At 38.0% G+C, this 14,571-nt stretch overlaps 1 protein-coding gene across 1 annotated transcript in view; it reads left to right on the forward strand.

The window, feature by feature from the left end:
- TRPM7 (transient receptor potential cation channel subfamily M member 7) overlaps window positions 1-13,617 on the forward strand; it is a 51,624-nt gene extending 38,007 nt beyond the window's left edge. Inside the window, exons 25-40 of the mRNA XM_058033137.1 lie at window positions 292-424; window positions 900-1,615; window positions 3,619-3,695; window positions 4,526-4,585; window positions 5,598-5,679; window positions 6,052-6,122; window positions 6,608-6,645; window positions 7,611-7,636; window positions 7,952-8,002; window positions 8,091-8,156; window positions 8,817-9,100; window positions 9,413-9,495; window positions 9,816-10,021; window positions 11,003-11,054; window positions 11,148-11,254; window positions 11,555-13,617. Of these exons, the coding sequence (XP_057889120.1) occupies window positions 292-424; window positions 900-1,615; window positions 3,619-3,695; window positions 4,526-4,585; window positions 5,598-5,679; window positions 6,052-6,122; window positions 6,608-6,645; window positions 7,611-7,636; window positions 7,952-8,002; window positions 8,091-8,156; window positions 8,817-9,100; window positions 9,413-9,495; window positions 9,816-10,021; window positions 11,003-11,054; window positions 11,148-11,254; window positions 11,555-11,685 (2,183 nt within the window). The 3' untranslated portion in view covers window positions 11,686-13,617. The remainder of the gene's footprint in view (window positions 1-291; window positions 425-899; window positions 1,616-3,618; window positions 3,696-4,525; window positions 4,586-5,597; window positions 5,680-6,051; window positions 6,123-6,607; window positions 6,646-7,610; window positions 7,637-7,951; window positions 8,003-8,090; window positions 8,157-8,816; window positions 9,101-9,412; window positions 9,496-9,815; window positions 10,022-11,002; window positions 11,055-11,147; window positions 11,255-11,554) is intronic.
- Window positions 13,618-14,571: the final 954 nt, after the last annotated feature.

Here is a 14,571-nt window from a genome sequence, read left to right on the forward strand (position 1 = left end):
AAAGGGGGATTAAAGGGTAGAGTGTAAGGAATGATATTGTGCACAGATCCTCTCAGAATTACTATTTTCATTTTATTTTATTGTCAATCTTTGACCTTGAACTTATGTTTGCAATGAGAGAGGAAGGGTCTTAGGTGGCCATCTGGTAGGATTTTATTTTTTTTTTAATTTTATTTTTTATTTTATTGCAGAGTTTTATTGTTAACATCTTTTGTAGAGTTATGACTATTAGTTTTCAGCACCTATACAACTTCACTACCTACATCATCTTAAATGTTGATCTCTCTTTAGAACTCTACCTGACAGAAGAAGATCAGAAGAAACTTCATGATTTTGAAGAGCTGTGTGTTGAGATGTATTTCAATGAAAAGGATGATAAATTTCATTCTGGAAGTGAGGAGAGGATTCGAGTCACATTCGAACGGTAGAATATTTACAATTATAATTTTTGAATAGAGAATTAGAACTTTTACACTTTTTTTAAAATGTACTTTAAAGGGGGAGAAATGCAGCTCAAGAACATAAAGTGTTTATGCAAATTTTATATGGTATCTTTCCATTGCTGTGCAGAAACTGATAATGTGATTGATTCTTCTTGATGTATAGAAGCACTCAGTAAACTGAGGCAATTGTATTATTTGATTTCCCATGAAGTTTTAAGAAACTGATAGATTTCAGAAAGTGCTGTAGGCCCTCAATTGATAGCTGTTTTCATTCTGTGATTCAGAAGTATGTACAAATGTTGTATTACAAAACAGTCCAATGCTATCGTATTATTGTGACATTTCAAAGTTATTTTTCCTCCTGATTAAATGGACAGAAAGGGTTATAATCATGGGCTTTTTTGCATATTGAGAAAAATACAATTCATATCTACTTCATAATTTGATTTTTCTTAGGGTGGAACAAATGTGCATTCAGATAAAGGAAGTTGGTGATCGTGTCAACTACATTAAAAGGTCATTACAGTCTTTAGATTCACAGATTGGCCACCTCCAGGATCTGTCTGCTCTAACTGTGGATACTCTGAAAACACTGACTGCCCAGAAAGCTTCAGAAGCCAGCAAGGTTCATAATGAAATCACCCGGGAACTGAGCATTTCAAAGCATTTGGCACAAAACCTCATTGAGGATGGCTCTCTCAGATCATCTGTGTGGAAAAAGCACAGCATTGGAAACGTCTTTGGTTCTTTTCCACAAGGAGGCCTTGAGAGTAACAATGCTTTACTCTGTAACATTTCCATCCGTGATGACAAAGAAGTCCAGCATAAGACAATTGGTCAGGAATTGGCTCTGGCTCCCCGAAGAGAAGAAAAAAACTTCCAAGAGGCAGGTTCCTCAGGCAGTGCCTTATTTTCAAATGCTGTTTCCCCTCCAGAACTTCGCCAACGAATACAGGCTGCAGAGATCTCAAAATCCACTAGTAAAAGTAAAAAATTAGGCAACTCATCCAACAGCATGCCACATGTAACATCCCCAACTACAAAGTTTTTTGTTAGCACTCCATCTCGACCCAGTTGCAAAAGCCAGCTGGATTCTTCAGCAAAGCATGAAGAGACTGTTTTCTCTAAGGCTACAGAAGGAGATAATAATGTAGAATTTGGTGCATTTGTGGGTAAGTATAACAAAGTAGATTCTGAATGTCCTGAAGTCATTATTAGCTGCTCTTATCCTCTTGCTTCTGGCTCTGCTTGCCTTGCTTTCACCCAACCTTGTGTTGAAAATGGAGGATACGTTAATTGTGGTTTTATTCATGATGAGAGTGACACTAATGATAACTACAGCTGCAGAGTTGACAAAAGTGCTCACCAGTCCCCTGCCAAGTTAGAGAAGAACAAGCCCCAAACGAAGTTCTCTTTGTCAACGGGCGACTTGATGGCAACAGTCAACCGTGGCGGCTCGCATGGAAAATTGAATATTAAAGATGAACTTTCCAAAAGTCAGCATGTCCATGCAATGGAACTGCAAACCCGAGATTTATGTTCTAACATCCTTATGGGACTGCTTCATAAACTGTGGACCAAATCTAAGCCACAAGGTTTGACTTATCAAGAATTGTATGGTATTTTGGGTGTATTCCGGTTGCAGGTGACTTTACCATTTTGCTCTGCTTTTTTTGCATTTAACATCTCTAATTTCCCTATGTTGCTTGAATGTTTTTTTTAACTGAAATTATAATTTCTCTATAATTCTGTCACATAGACAATATTTTTCTGAAAAACATTATCCAGTTTTTGAGTCTAGCAGTTTTGGGCAATTAGCAGCTCTACAACTTGGTACGGGCGCTGTAGACAAACCTTTTGTGGCTCATTATAAAGCTCCTGCCTTCTGATTGCATAAATCAAAAATATTGTCTATTCCTTGACGTAATACAGAACACTACTCAGGCTGATGGAGTCCTGGACAAATATCTTTGTGGTATCTGTGTCAAGCTGAGGGTTCCTCCTATACTTTATTTCTAAACACTGTTACAGCTGGGATCTTCCACTGTTGCCTAGGCTAACCTGGGTTGGGGCTGTCATTTTGGAAGCTTCCAAAGTCCTTTAATTCAATACAACATTTTGCCTCCCCTCAAGTTCTGCTTAACAGTAAAAAGGTGGATGGTTTTGGTTAGTTACTTATCTATTTGAATGGTAAAACAGTGGCAGATTCATTGCAAAACACAGGTGTGGGTTTACTAACTGATCCCTGTAAAGTACATAATGCCTTAAGTATGCTTAGCGTTTAGTAGAAGATTGTAATCTGGAATTGTCAGGTTGTCTGCAGAGGTGTTGTCTTGCTAAAGTTCTTTAGGGATGTTCTCAGTGTTTTCCAGAGATTTGCTGAGGTTGTATAAATTTAAATCTCTAGACAAGAATTTATTCTACTGCTGTGAAACTTGGATTTCTAATAAGTTACCTACATTAGCTATTTGTGTATAAATGCCTCATGGTTGAAAAAAGAAAGCAAGGCTAAACAGAAGTTATGGACAGTGATTGTACAGCTCTTATCTAATCTTTAAATGTACTTCACCACTAATAACTTTGAATACTAACTATACTTATTTACTGGAGCCAGATTTTTTTGTATATGGTCCTCTGACATCTCTAGCATTTAGAACATACCCTTCATTCTTACTGTCCACAATTTGCATCACTTGTGATACCATGCAGGTTTCAATTGTGAAGCCAAGTAGATTTTCGTTCATTATAGAGCCACATGAATGGGAAAATTCTGTAAAGTATTGCTTTCAACTGGGAGGATGAAGGGTATATTGTAAAAGCTACCTCCAGGAAACTGTCTACTTTCCCTTCATTTGTCAAGGATACATGAAAGTGCTGTAACCCAGGCCTTGTTCCTTTCCTGTGAGGAGCATACGCTTGAGTAAAAATTTAAAATAATAGCTTTACTTTCTGAATGGTGGTGCTCCACACCTCAGTGCAGGAAAGGCAGTAGTTTGATGTTGTTACTCTGATCTTCACTTGAGCATGTTTGTAATGTCTTTCCTGGTGCAAACAGGCACACAGACCCTAGGTGGTTTGTGGCCCTTTGCTATGGTGATGCAGACTGTTGGCATGGTCAGAACGTTGGAGGTTGCCTTTGATTTTGAATTCTCTTTTTGAATTCACTGTGTCAAAGGTCACAGAGACAGCATGGACCTACAGCGGTTCAAAGAGGCAGCCAGCAGAATGAGGGAGAGAAGTGCTGATATTGAGGTGAGCATGAAAGGCATTGTCAAATGTGTTAATGGAGATCATTTCCTTTTGAACTCTAACGTCACAGTATGTTTGGAAAAAGCCTAAGACCAAATAGAATCAAAAAACTTACACAATCATTACAGACTGCTCTTTGCATCTGTTTCATGATTTAAAAAAAATCCAGTGAAAACTCATGTAACCTTAACTGCCATCAAGTACTGTTACTTCATAATAGGATACTAGTGAAATAAACAAGCTCTGAGGTTATGAAAGCTAAGATGACTACAACTGTGAATGGAGATAAAATTAAGTATCCCATAATTAGTGTTCAACTAAATGTTTTTCACTCATAACTTTCAAGATCAGCCTTAAGACTAATTTGTGTTCTAATTTACAGAGCAAGGTGACAGTGTATATAATTTTCAAAAGTGACAAAAATTGTTCATTATGCTTCCAAGAAGAAAAAGCTCTTTAAGAAACTAAAATGAGTCATTTCCATTTCCTTAAAGAAATTTCCTTAGAGAATAATAAAAATTACTCAAATGCAAAAGTAATTAATCATAAACCTGCCTTCCAAGTATTATAGTGTGTGTATCTATATATATGTATATCAATACAGTTTTTGCCAGGTAGCTGTTGAATTAGTACATACAAATTTGCAGTTATGCATTCAGGGGAGAATACACCTGAGAATTGCATTATGACCATTTGAAATGCTTCTATTCTGCTAAGTTGCTGCTTCTGAACCTTTCAATGAGTATAATGTGTGACCAAAAAGCTTTTTGTATGTATTTTTGGCACAGTTTTTTTGGTGTTATTCTTTAAAATTTGCTTTGTTTCTTTGATAGGAGCAGCAGGAAGACTTCAAAAAAGCTATATTGGAGGGTATAGAGACAACCAGACTTCAAGTAAGTAAAGAAAGTTCCCATTTATTAGGAATCTTATTTTCAACAGGTACTAAAATATTCTCTCCATTTATAAGGGTCTCTGTTCTTATCTCATTATCTGTAAACTGGATGTCTCCTTGATAGAGATCTAAAGTGTTCTAGTGTATAGGGATGTAAAGAAATAGTTTTTATGCACACAACCACACATCAGAGAGACATTTTGGACACACACACACACACACAGAGGCCTGTGTATGTTCATGAGTGTGGGTGTATTCTGTAAGAGGAAGGGTGAAAAAGAGTGGCAACAACTTCCTAACTGTTATGATTTCAGGAATCAAACGCAGGGCACAATGAATTTTTACATTTTATTCACCACTGGAGTTAATAGATGAGTAAGCTCTGTGCCACTCCACACACAGTCCTAGTTTGTCATGAAACCACCTTTCTCCTTTTTTTGCAAAATAAATATTTTATTGTCAAAAGTTGACCACCTCATTACATAGTCCAACAGTGTGTAATTGCTATGAAGGAGTATGTCCATAAGGAAGTTGTATTCATAACCCACAGGTTTTTACATGACAGGAGTTTACTACATTTTGTTGCTCTTTTAAGTGGGTGCAATTTGAAATTTAGTTTCTGCCAGAGCCATATAATTTTATAAGAATTGATAGCAAACAAAGGCACAAAACAGATGAGCAGAACATGGTACTTGTAGGGATCCAGTGTAATTGACATTTCTGTAGTTCTATGCTATTGTAACATTGCCTTGCAAAGAACTCTCTTGGTCTGGGTCAGGATTCTTAATGTGTGAAATATCTGAAAATATTACAGCTGGTGGCTACTGTGAGAAGAGCATTTTTACTGAATTAATGCACTCAACTTGTGCATTTCTGTGCAGTGAGGTATTTGAAGTACATCCAGAAATTTTGAAGAATCCTGGCCAGATTGTGTTCCAAGAGCAGTAGTTGAAAGCAATAATGGCAATGATGACTGATGGTAATTTTTTTTACAAATTTTTTTTTTTTGGTAGGGTCTTCAGACTGACAGTGATCTACAGCAATCCAGTTCTTGTGGTGGCTTCACTGACCCTCTGACAGCCCACTCAGAGCAGTGTAAGTCTGGGCTCTGCTCAGGTCCCCTAATGTTGTCTCTAACTTGCCTTGCTAATGGGTATCCTAAGAAGATGCAGAGGGAACACAAATGGTTGAATAATCTTGAAATATTCTCATGTTTGGTAGTACTTGAACCTTCTGCTTCTTGTGGTTCTCCTTGCTGTGCCAGCTCAGTCCTATTGCCTTGGATTTACCATGGACAGCCAGAGCTGTAAAACACAAAGTGCTCTAGTTAGGACTGCAAGCTTCTGCTAAGCTGTGGGTCTGCCTTGTTTCATGAGAGCTTTGTTGAGCTGTTTGTTCACTGTTAGGAAATAGGTGACAGTGACAGCTGCCATTCTTTGTCCCGTTACAAATCTCCTTCATTTGCAGTGTACAGCAAGAGCAGGAGAGCATCCAGTGAAGACACACAGCAAGTTGACTCCAAAGCAGCTTTACTGACGGTTTGTATCAATCTTTTGTGACATTATAGCAAAACTAGAAGCTGAACAAATAAAGGAGAAGAAACAGATAAAGAGTAATACTGATTTGTGGACTTGCTTGTTCTAGGAGGCAACAGGAGACCTGTTTTCACTAAGGGAAGAAGTTGTGTATGTTCTCACTATGAAAATCTGTGCTGTTTTCTGTTTGTAGAAATAAAATCAAAATTCTTTTCTTTTAAGGAAAAGAATTACTTATATAGTCCATAAACAGTAGTGAATATAGACCCTTATTTATTCTTTTAATTGTAGTTACCATTTCTCGGTTGTATTTGGGTCTCTCCATTCAACTGCAGTTCAGTACAGCCTGGTTTATTTCCAATAAACAGGCTGCACTCCAAGAGCTTAAAACACATTACACACATTACCACCCCACCTCCAACTGAATCAACTGTGCTTTTCTTACAAAACTGAAACCCTCTTTGTTTTTCCTCTCCTTTGTTTTAAAGGATTGGCTACAGGGCAGACCTTCAAATAGCAGTCAAATGTAAGTAAGCTTTCTACTAATGGAGCAATTTTATCACTCTGTATGTTGATCTGTTTTTTTTTTTTTTTTGGTTGTCTTTGGCTATAATGGTATTTAGTTGCATTTAATGAGAAAAAACCCCATGAAGTTTGATTTTTTCTTTCTTCTAATAAATAACCAAATGTATTCATTGGAATCATAGGCTTGTCATAGAATGGTTTGGGTTGAAAGGCTCTCCCAGCCTGTCTCTGGAGCAGAGGGGCTCCAGCCCTCCCAGTATCTTTGTGGCCCCTCTGGGCTCTCCCCAGCAGATCCTTCTTTCCTTGGGGGTCCCAGGGGTGGCCCCAGCCCCAGCTGGGTCTCTTGCAGAGTCACCCCTCAGCCTGCTGGCCCCTCTTTTGGGATGCAGCCCAGGGCTGGGTTGGCTCCCTGGGCTGCAGGGGCTCAGGGAGGGTCAGGCTGAGCTCTCACCATGCTTTAGCAGGTTCTGTTTAGATTAATGGTGTCACACGTTGGAGGGCAAGCATGAGAATGTGTTGACACATAGTGAGCAGCTCCCTTCCTGGTAAAGGTCTTTACCCAGCCTTTTCAACTGTAACCACCTCTGAAATTATGCATTGTTAACAATTACCCCCCGAGTTAACTGCTAAAGCCATTACCTTATTATTTATCTGATAACAGAAGGGTAAACTGTTGTGAACAAGTTTTAATTAAAGCACCTCTGTGGGAACAAGCTCTTGTGATGCAAACTTAGCATAATGTTGTGCATGACTTGGAGGTATTTAAAGTGTAGCTGTAAAAACATGAGATTACTTAACAGCTTTCCATTACTATTTAGTAATTAAGAAACCTGTACTGCCCTTGAAAAATAGGATAACAGGATAAAAGTGGTACTGTGAGGTTAACAAGGTGACCTAGGATGATGTGGCAAAATCAGGGAATGCAGAGTAAGTTTGAAGGTGACTGTTGTGTTTGGCATTTGACAGGCCATCAGAAGAAGATGCATTGAATGGTAAGTTTTCTTTCTGCTCTGAAGGTGAGAGATTTTTATGTATAGCCAACTGCTTGGGTCTTGTATGGGAATATATTTAATTGATGGTAATTTGGAATTTATGGGACACACAATACTGTGATTTTTAAAAATTTAAAAATTTTTTTAAATAGCCAAGCATAAAGCACAATTTTTTTTCCCCCTGAGGTACCAGAGACTTAAGTGCAATATTTAATTATCTTCACAGCAGATCCTTTTCAAACTGTAGTGTGGTATTTTAGTACATAAATTAGTAGCTCTTTTTTTCTTCTTTTTTTCACCTTAATATCTTTTCAGGCATTGCTTCTCCTTTCAAGCCTATCATGGATATCAATTACTATTACTCAGGTCAGTCCCTCTTACAAACTAATGCTTGTATTTTTATTGACATTTGTAAGATCCTTAAACTTCAACAAATGCTGTAATTTTCCTCTAGCTGTAGAAAGAAATAACCTGATGAGATTATCACAGAGCATTCCATTCACTCCTGTGCCTCCAAGAGGTAAGAATTGTATTTCTTCTTGCTGGTTCACTGTGGTCTTTTGGGGAAGAAAAGCAAACCTTATATGGATTCTAATTTGGTTGGATCCTTCTAATATAGAAGGATCAAGGATATATATTATATATATATAATATAGAAGGATCAAGAAGGATCTGATATAGAAGGATCAAGGCAAAGTTCACAGTTTGTCACAGCAAGTGTGAAACTGAAGTCTTAATGAACTAAAAGAAGTCTGTCTTAGAGCACTCAGAAATATATGTGAGTATGACACCTTTTCTAGGGCAACTCACTTGATTATGAAATGTAGATTTAATTATAGTTGTCCTCAGAAATGGTGTTACAGTGATGGGAATATTGTACTAACAGTTTTATAACAAACTCTTCTGGAAGGATTCCTTTAAGTTGTCTTCACTTGTTTGAACTTTAAACATTTATTCAGTGTTCTTAGTGCTGTTTGAACAGCGTCCTTAATAGGTCTAAATAGGAGGACAAATTTTGCAGCTCTGTGAAAAAAGCTGCAGAGGGGTCAATTTTTTGTTAATTCAGGATGTTTGTACTGACTTAACACTGCAGCTTGTTGTGAGAAGTGGTGTGTTTTCAGTGCTTTTAATTTCAGACTTGGCAAGTTCAGCTCAGTGATGGCTTTTGTGCTGTCTGCAGGTGAACCAGTCACTGTGTATCGCCTTGAAGAGAGTTCTCCCAGCATCCTGAACAACAGCATGTCCTCCTGGTCACAGCTGGGGCTCTGTGCTAAAATTGAATTCTTAAGTAAAGAGGAGATGGGAGGAGGTTTACGCCGAGCTCTCAAAGTTGTGTGCACGTGGTCAGAATATGATATCCTGAAATCAGGACATCTTTACATCATCAAGTCTTTTCTTCCTGAAGTTGTGAACACTTGGTCAAGCATTTATAAGGAGGACACTGTGTTGCACTTGTGCTTGAGAGTAAGTTCTGTCTTTGTCAACTATTAAAGATGGACAGGCATTGTATGTTAAACAGGAATTATTTTCTCACCTGTAAACTAGTATATACTTATTAGAATAAGAAAAAAAGTTAGTCTGGGGTTCTGTATGAGCAAAAGGGTTAAAAACTCTGCTCCAGGATGGCTTATTTAATCAAAGAGCTCAAATTCTTAAAATACAGATATAATTTTAAAAGCAAGTAATCTGTTACTCTGCCTTGGGGGAATAGACACTGTTCCCACTGCTGGTCCCTGTTCTGTTAAGCAGCTAATGAGGTGTGGGTTTGACTCACAGGAAATTCAGCAGCAGAGAGCAGCACAGAAGCTCACCTTTGCATTCAACCAGATGAAGCCCAAATCCATCCCATACTCTCCAAGGTGAGTGTATTTAAGCTGCCATTACATTGCATGCTTTTGGCTCAGGGCAATGCCTACAGGATGTTAACAGATGCATCACATATTAAGATACTGATATGTAGACATATCCTGGAATATTGCTGTGAATGTGGCAAGCAGAACTGTCCTTGGCAGTATTTTCCCCTCATATTTTCTGCACTGATTTTAATCTAGTGGAATAATCTAAATGGCTTTGTGTAATAGTTTAAAAGTATTTAAATTGTTAGTAGATCAAATAAAAACCTAATAGTAATGCTAGATCCCTATTTTGGAACTATATTAATTAAGTGTATTTTTTCCAGGTTCTTGGAAGTTTTCCTGTTATATTGCCACTCTGCTGGCCAGTGGTTTGCAGTTGAAGAGTGCATGACTGGAGAGTTTAGAAAATACAATAACAATAATGGGGATGAAATAATCCCAACTAACATGCTGGAGGAGGTTATGCTGGCTTTCAGCCACTGGACTTATGAGTATACAAGAGGAGAACTGTTGGTATTAGATCTGCAAGGTAAGGCCTTGACTTTGAAACTTGCACTGGGGCCAAGGTCTATGGGTTTTTCTTTTGACAGCATTTTTTAAAGAATTTGTATATTTGTAATAAACAACAAGGATTATTTAGTGCTGCTTCTTCTAGTTAGTTAGGATCTATGATTTCCTTATTTAATCATATTATGATAAAGATTGGAAAGGACCTCTAAGAGCATTGATTACAACTTTACCCAGCACTGCCAACTCCAGCACACTCCCTGTGCCCTGGGGCCACCCCAAACAGCTTTCAAATCCCTGCAGGGGTGGTGACTGCACCACTACCTGGGCAGCTGTTCCAGGGCTTGGCAGCCTTTTCAGTGAATATATTTTACCTCATATCCAACCTAAACCTCCCCCTAGTGCAACTTCAGGCCATTTTCTTGTCCTCCTGGCTACAGTGTCCTTTCAGGTAGTTCTAGACAGTAATGGGGTCTCCCCTGAGTCTCTTCTTCCCCAGGATAAACATCCCCAGCTCCCTCAGCTGCTCCTCACAGGACCTGTGCTCCAGCTTTTTAGTTCTAATATAGTATTACATCTTACAGCAACACAGAAACTATAAATATATACGTTTTCCTAATGAAATGTGCCATAAAAAATGCTAATTTTTGGCACATTTGTGTAGTGCCAATGTGGGAAGCTGGTTTTATCCTGAATTCTGTGCCAGATATTCTGGCAGTGAGAACTGTATAGAAGATTTTGCTCATGGGTGAAAACTCAAGCTAGGAAATGCAAAAAATTGATAGAAGAAATCTGAGAAGTACAAAGTGCTTGCTTAGGAGCAATTTTCTAAGGGTAGAGAATCATGTTTAGTTTGGGTTGTGTTTGTTGTGGGTTTTTTCTGGTTTTATTCTTGGAAAAGCTGAGAAGTCATAGCTAAGGATTCCAAGGCTTTTTAATATTAATATATTTATGTAATCAGAAGTGTATCAGATTTAACTTTCTCTTCATGTGCTGTCTGAAGGTGTTGGTGAAAATTTGACAGATCCCTCTGTGATAAAAGCTGGGGAAAAAAGGTAAGGGTTAAGAAAGACTGAAAGTATTACATAAAACTTTCCCTGGAAAGAGAACACATGCCAAGTGATGTTTATGTGCACTTTGTCTCCAAGGTCATATGATATGGTGTTTGGGCCAGCCAATCTGGGAGAGGATGCAATAAAAAACTTCAGAGCAAAGCACCACTGTAATTCCTGCTGCAGGAAACTGAAACTTCCTGGTAAGAGCTGCAGGACCCTCCTTCTGAGACACTGATGTCATGAGATGATGTGTGATACATCATGAAACAGTCAAGGCATGCTGCGAAAGTTTAACAAGTCATAAACAGCAATTATGTAATTTGACTTTAGGCTTCTGATTGCACCTATGATTAAAAAATCCCCTTTTTTGATAGTGCATATCCTCGAATTCCTCTTCAAAAGTGCATTTGCATATCCAATTCTTTGCTAGACATTTATGCCCCATTGATTCTACTAGCTCAAGAAATAGTAATCATTATGACTTTGTTCTGTTTGTACAGATCTGAAGAGGAATGACTACACACCTGACAAGATCATATTTCCTCAGGACGATGCCCCTGAACTGACAATTCAGCCTGGAAGCTGCACCAAAGATTCTGATCCGGCCAATTCCATCCGTCTGATGCTCTGATGATGTGACCAACTCAGTGGCTTCACTCAAACTTCCTGGAACCTCACCAAGTTGTCACTTACCTTTCCCTCACTATAATGAAAAGAAAGACTTGTCAAAACAAGGATTACTGTCTCATAAGTGGAATTTTGGCTGGTCCATAATCTAAGGATTTTACCTTGTGATAACCATCTACAGAGCAGCTTGGCAGCTGATCCTTCTAAGGGTGGAATAATGACAAGTATTTAAGATGTGTTTTTAAAGGGGCTTTTTAAGCAGAAAGTTTTATTTTGTATTTTATTTTGGTTTAGTGGAAGATTTTCTTCCTATAGTCCTGTGGTGGGAAATATGCCTTCCACCAAAAGGATTTTGGTAGTTGATGTTTTAAGGTAAAGCATTTGTCTTTTTGGCATTTGTCTTACTGTCAATGAGCAAAACCAGGAGAAAGCACCTACCTCTGTAAAGCCAGAGTATTCTTAGAGTGTTTTTGGAAGCGTTCCACTAATATTTTCTCACCAGGTGTCTTTTAATCTGACCTTTTGAAGAGGACAGGGCCAAATGAGGTGTATATAGGATGCCAATAGACTGAAGTTGAAGGTAGGAACGTGATCTGTTCCAAAAGAGAGAGAGAGTCTCCTGAATCAGGATTCTTTCAGCTTCATGACTGTACAACTGGGCTTGGTTGCTTTCGTTTTGTGAAATAGAGCCTGAATTGTGCATAATGAAATTTCTTGTTTTACACATTTCAATTTTATCAAGTCACTGTCAAATAGTAACAAAGCCATGATAGACTGGTATAATCATATTTAATAGAAGAATTAGTTTGTGCTGGTCCAAATAAGTTGCCTTGTAAGAACACAAGTTGGAAGTGCTTTCCCTTGTACGTATGTAGTGACTGCTTCAGAAGTTCTGCCTTCCAAAGATCTCCTAAAACCAGTGTATCAAAGCCGAATGTACACATAACTTGTAAATGTATTTAAAATTGTGTAGAAAACATCTTTAATGTTATGTTATTTGTGGTACTTACTTAAGAGAGACTAGGGTTGGATTAGCATTGTGTAAAGTACGGGAGATTGCAATGCACCTTCATGCCAATAAAATGTAATTTAACTGTCCCAAATATTGTTGAGCATTCAGCAAGAAAAGAACCTTTTGTCCAACTGAAGTTTCATGCTGCGATTTTTTTTTTGTTACATAGGTACTAATTTGTAATTTTTAATTAAAAGGGCAGTATATAGCTCTATAAATTTTTTATTCAGTAGTGTATCTTATAGATACAGACCTAAGGCACGAACACAATAGTTGTTTAAATGGTGTTTTATGTTTGATGGGGAAAGGTAAAATGTTATAAGGATATAATACTGTATACATTTTGTATATCATTAAATCTTTAAAGAATCTAAAATAAATTTATTCTTGTTTACAGACTTCTGCTCTCCGTCTCAGTCTGAAGGGTTACTTTGGTGAATTTAACTCTTTATGCAGAAAAATAGAATTTGCCACGCTGGATCAAAGTAGCTGTTAGCCTTTGAGGTATCACAACTTGGGCCAACACCAGAAACTAGGGAGGTAAAAAAGTGAAAACTGTCATAGCTGCCAAACACATGTGAGGGGATTCATGAGTAAATGAGTCAAAAATAGCTCTTCACAATGTTTAATTCTTCTGACTGCATCAGCTCCTGTTGCTGGGAGGGAATGGGCAGATACTCCAAATGTACTTGCACCTTTCTAAAGTAACAGCACTGAGTCTGTAAGCGTGACTGGCTCTGCAAATTGATAGAGATTTCTAGAGGAGTCTCTGGTGTTTTGAAAATGTGACTGAATTTCAGTGTATGAAAGAAGAAAAACATATTGAGAAAATTGCAAGTAAAAGCTGGGAAACTTTGTTTCTTGACAAACACTTAACTACGCACAGTTATTTTGTAGCTGTGTTACTGCTCTCAGTAGTTCTGCTTGTGACTCATTTCTTAGCAAAATAAACAGATGTGACCACCTTGTGATGGGTGTGAGTGATCATGGGGAGTGCTCCTTCTGCTCAGTCTTGCAGTGACTCAGGCCTGAAGCTTTTTCAAGACCAAAAGGGACAAATGTGGTTGGGAAATGCCTGTAAGATTTGGAGTGGTTACCACTGTTCACATTTCTGTACATCTGCCTGGCATGAGCTGTAGCTTACTCTGTGTGATTTACAGCTTGAATTACGTGAGAAGTGTTTGTCTAAACTGACTGAGAGGGGAGAAATGTGTAACTTCCAGAAGTGATCTGCCTCATACTTGCTGGGAAAAAAATCATAAATGTCAAGTACCCTTTAGGGAAGGAATTGGAAAAGTGTGGTGGCAAAGGACAAAAACAAGTTGGTTTGAAAACGAAGCCTGACTGTTTCGACAGTGCCACATCCTGCTGATGTTGGGCAGTAGGAATATGAAAACTATTCCATGGAATTCAATTTGTCTGAGAACATCAAGTATGGCTCCTCTGCTGATGCTGAAAGCTCATCAGTCTAAAAATGTTCTATAAATAGGGAAGTGTTGTGATCCTTTAGCTTATAAATTTTCTTTACCAAAAAGGAGGAAAGTGATGGAACTGGAACTTCTGATAACTATTCAAGAACAAAAGTATTGGCATATCTTCTTAGAACCTAGCTTTTAAATAGAGGGATGTAATTCAAACCCTCTCTGATTATTTTTTAGTCAAAATCTGAAATGCTTTAGTGAATTTCCAACTAGGAGGGTATTTAAAAGGATATTTATCCTATAGAGAAATTAATAAGCTACATAATTTAGACTTTGGTGGATTAATTAAAAGTCATTTGTTGACTGCTTTCTTGCAGTATTTAGGTGGTGAAACATTTCAGAGAAAACCAATCCTAAATTCACTGTGGCAAAATATATACAACCAGCTCCTGGGGAA

Source organism: Melospiza georgiana, chromosome 13, assembly GCF_028018845.1.
Source record: "Melospiza georgiana isolate bMelGeo1 chromosome 13, bMelGeo1.pri, whole genome shotgun sequence".
NCBI lineage: Eukaryota > Metazoa > Chordata > Aves > Passeriformes > Passerellidae > Melospiza > Melospiza georgiana.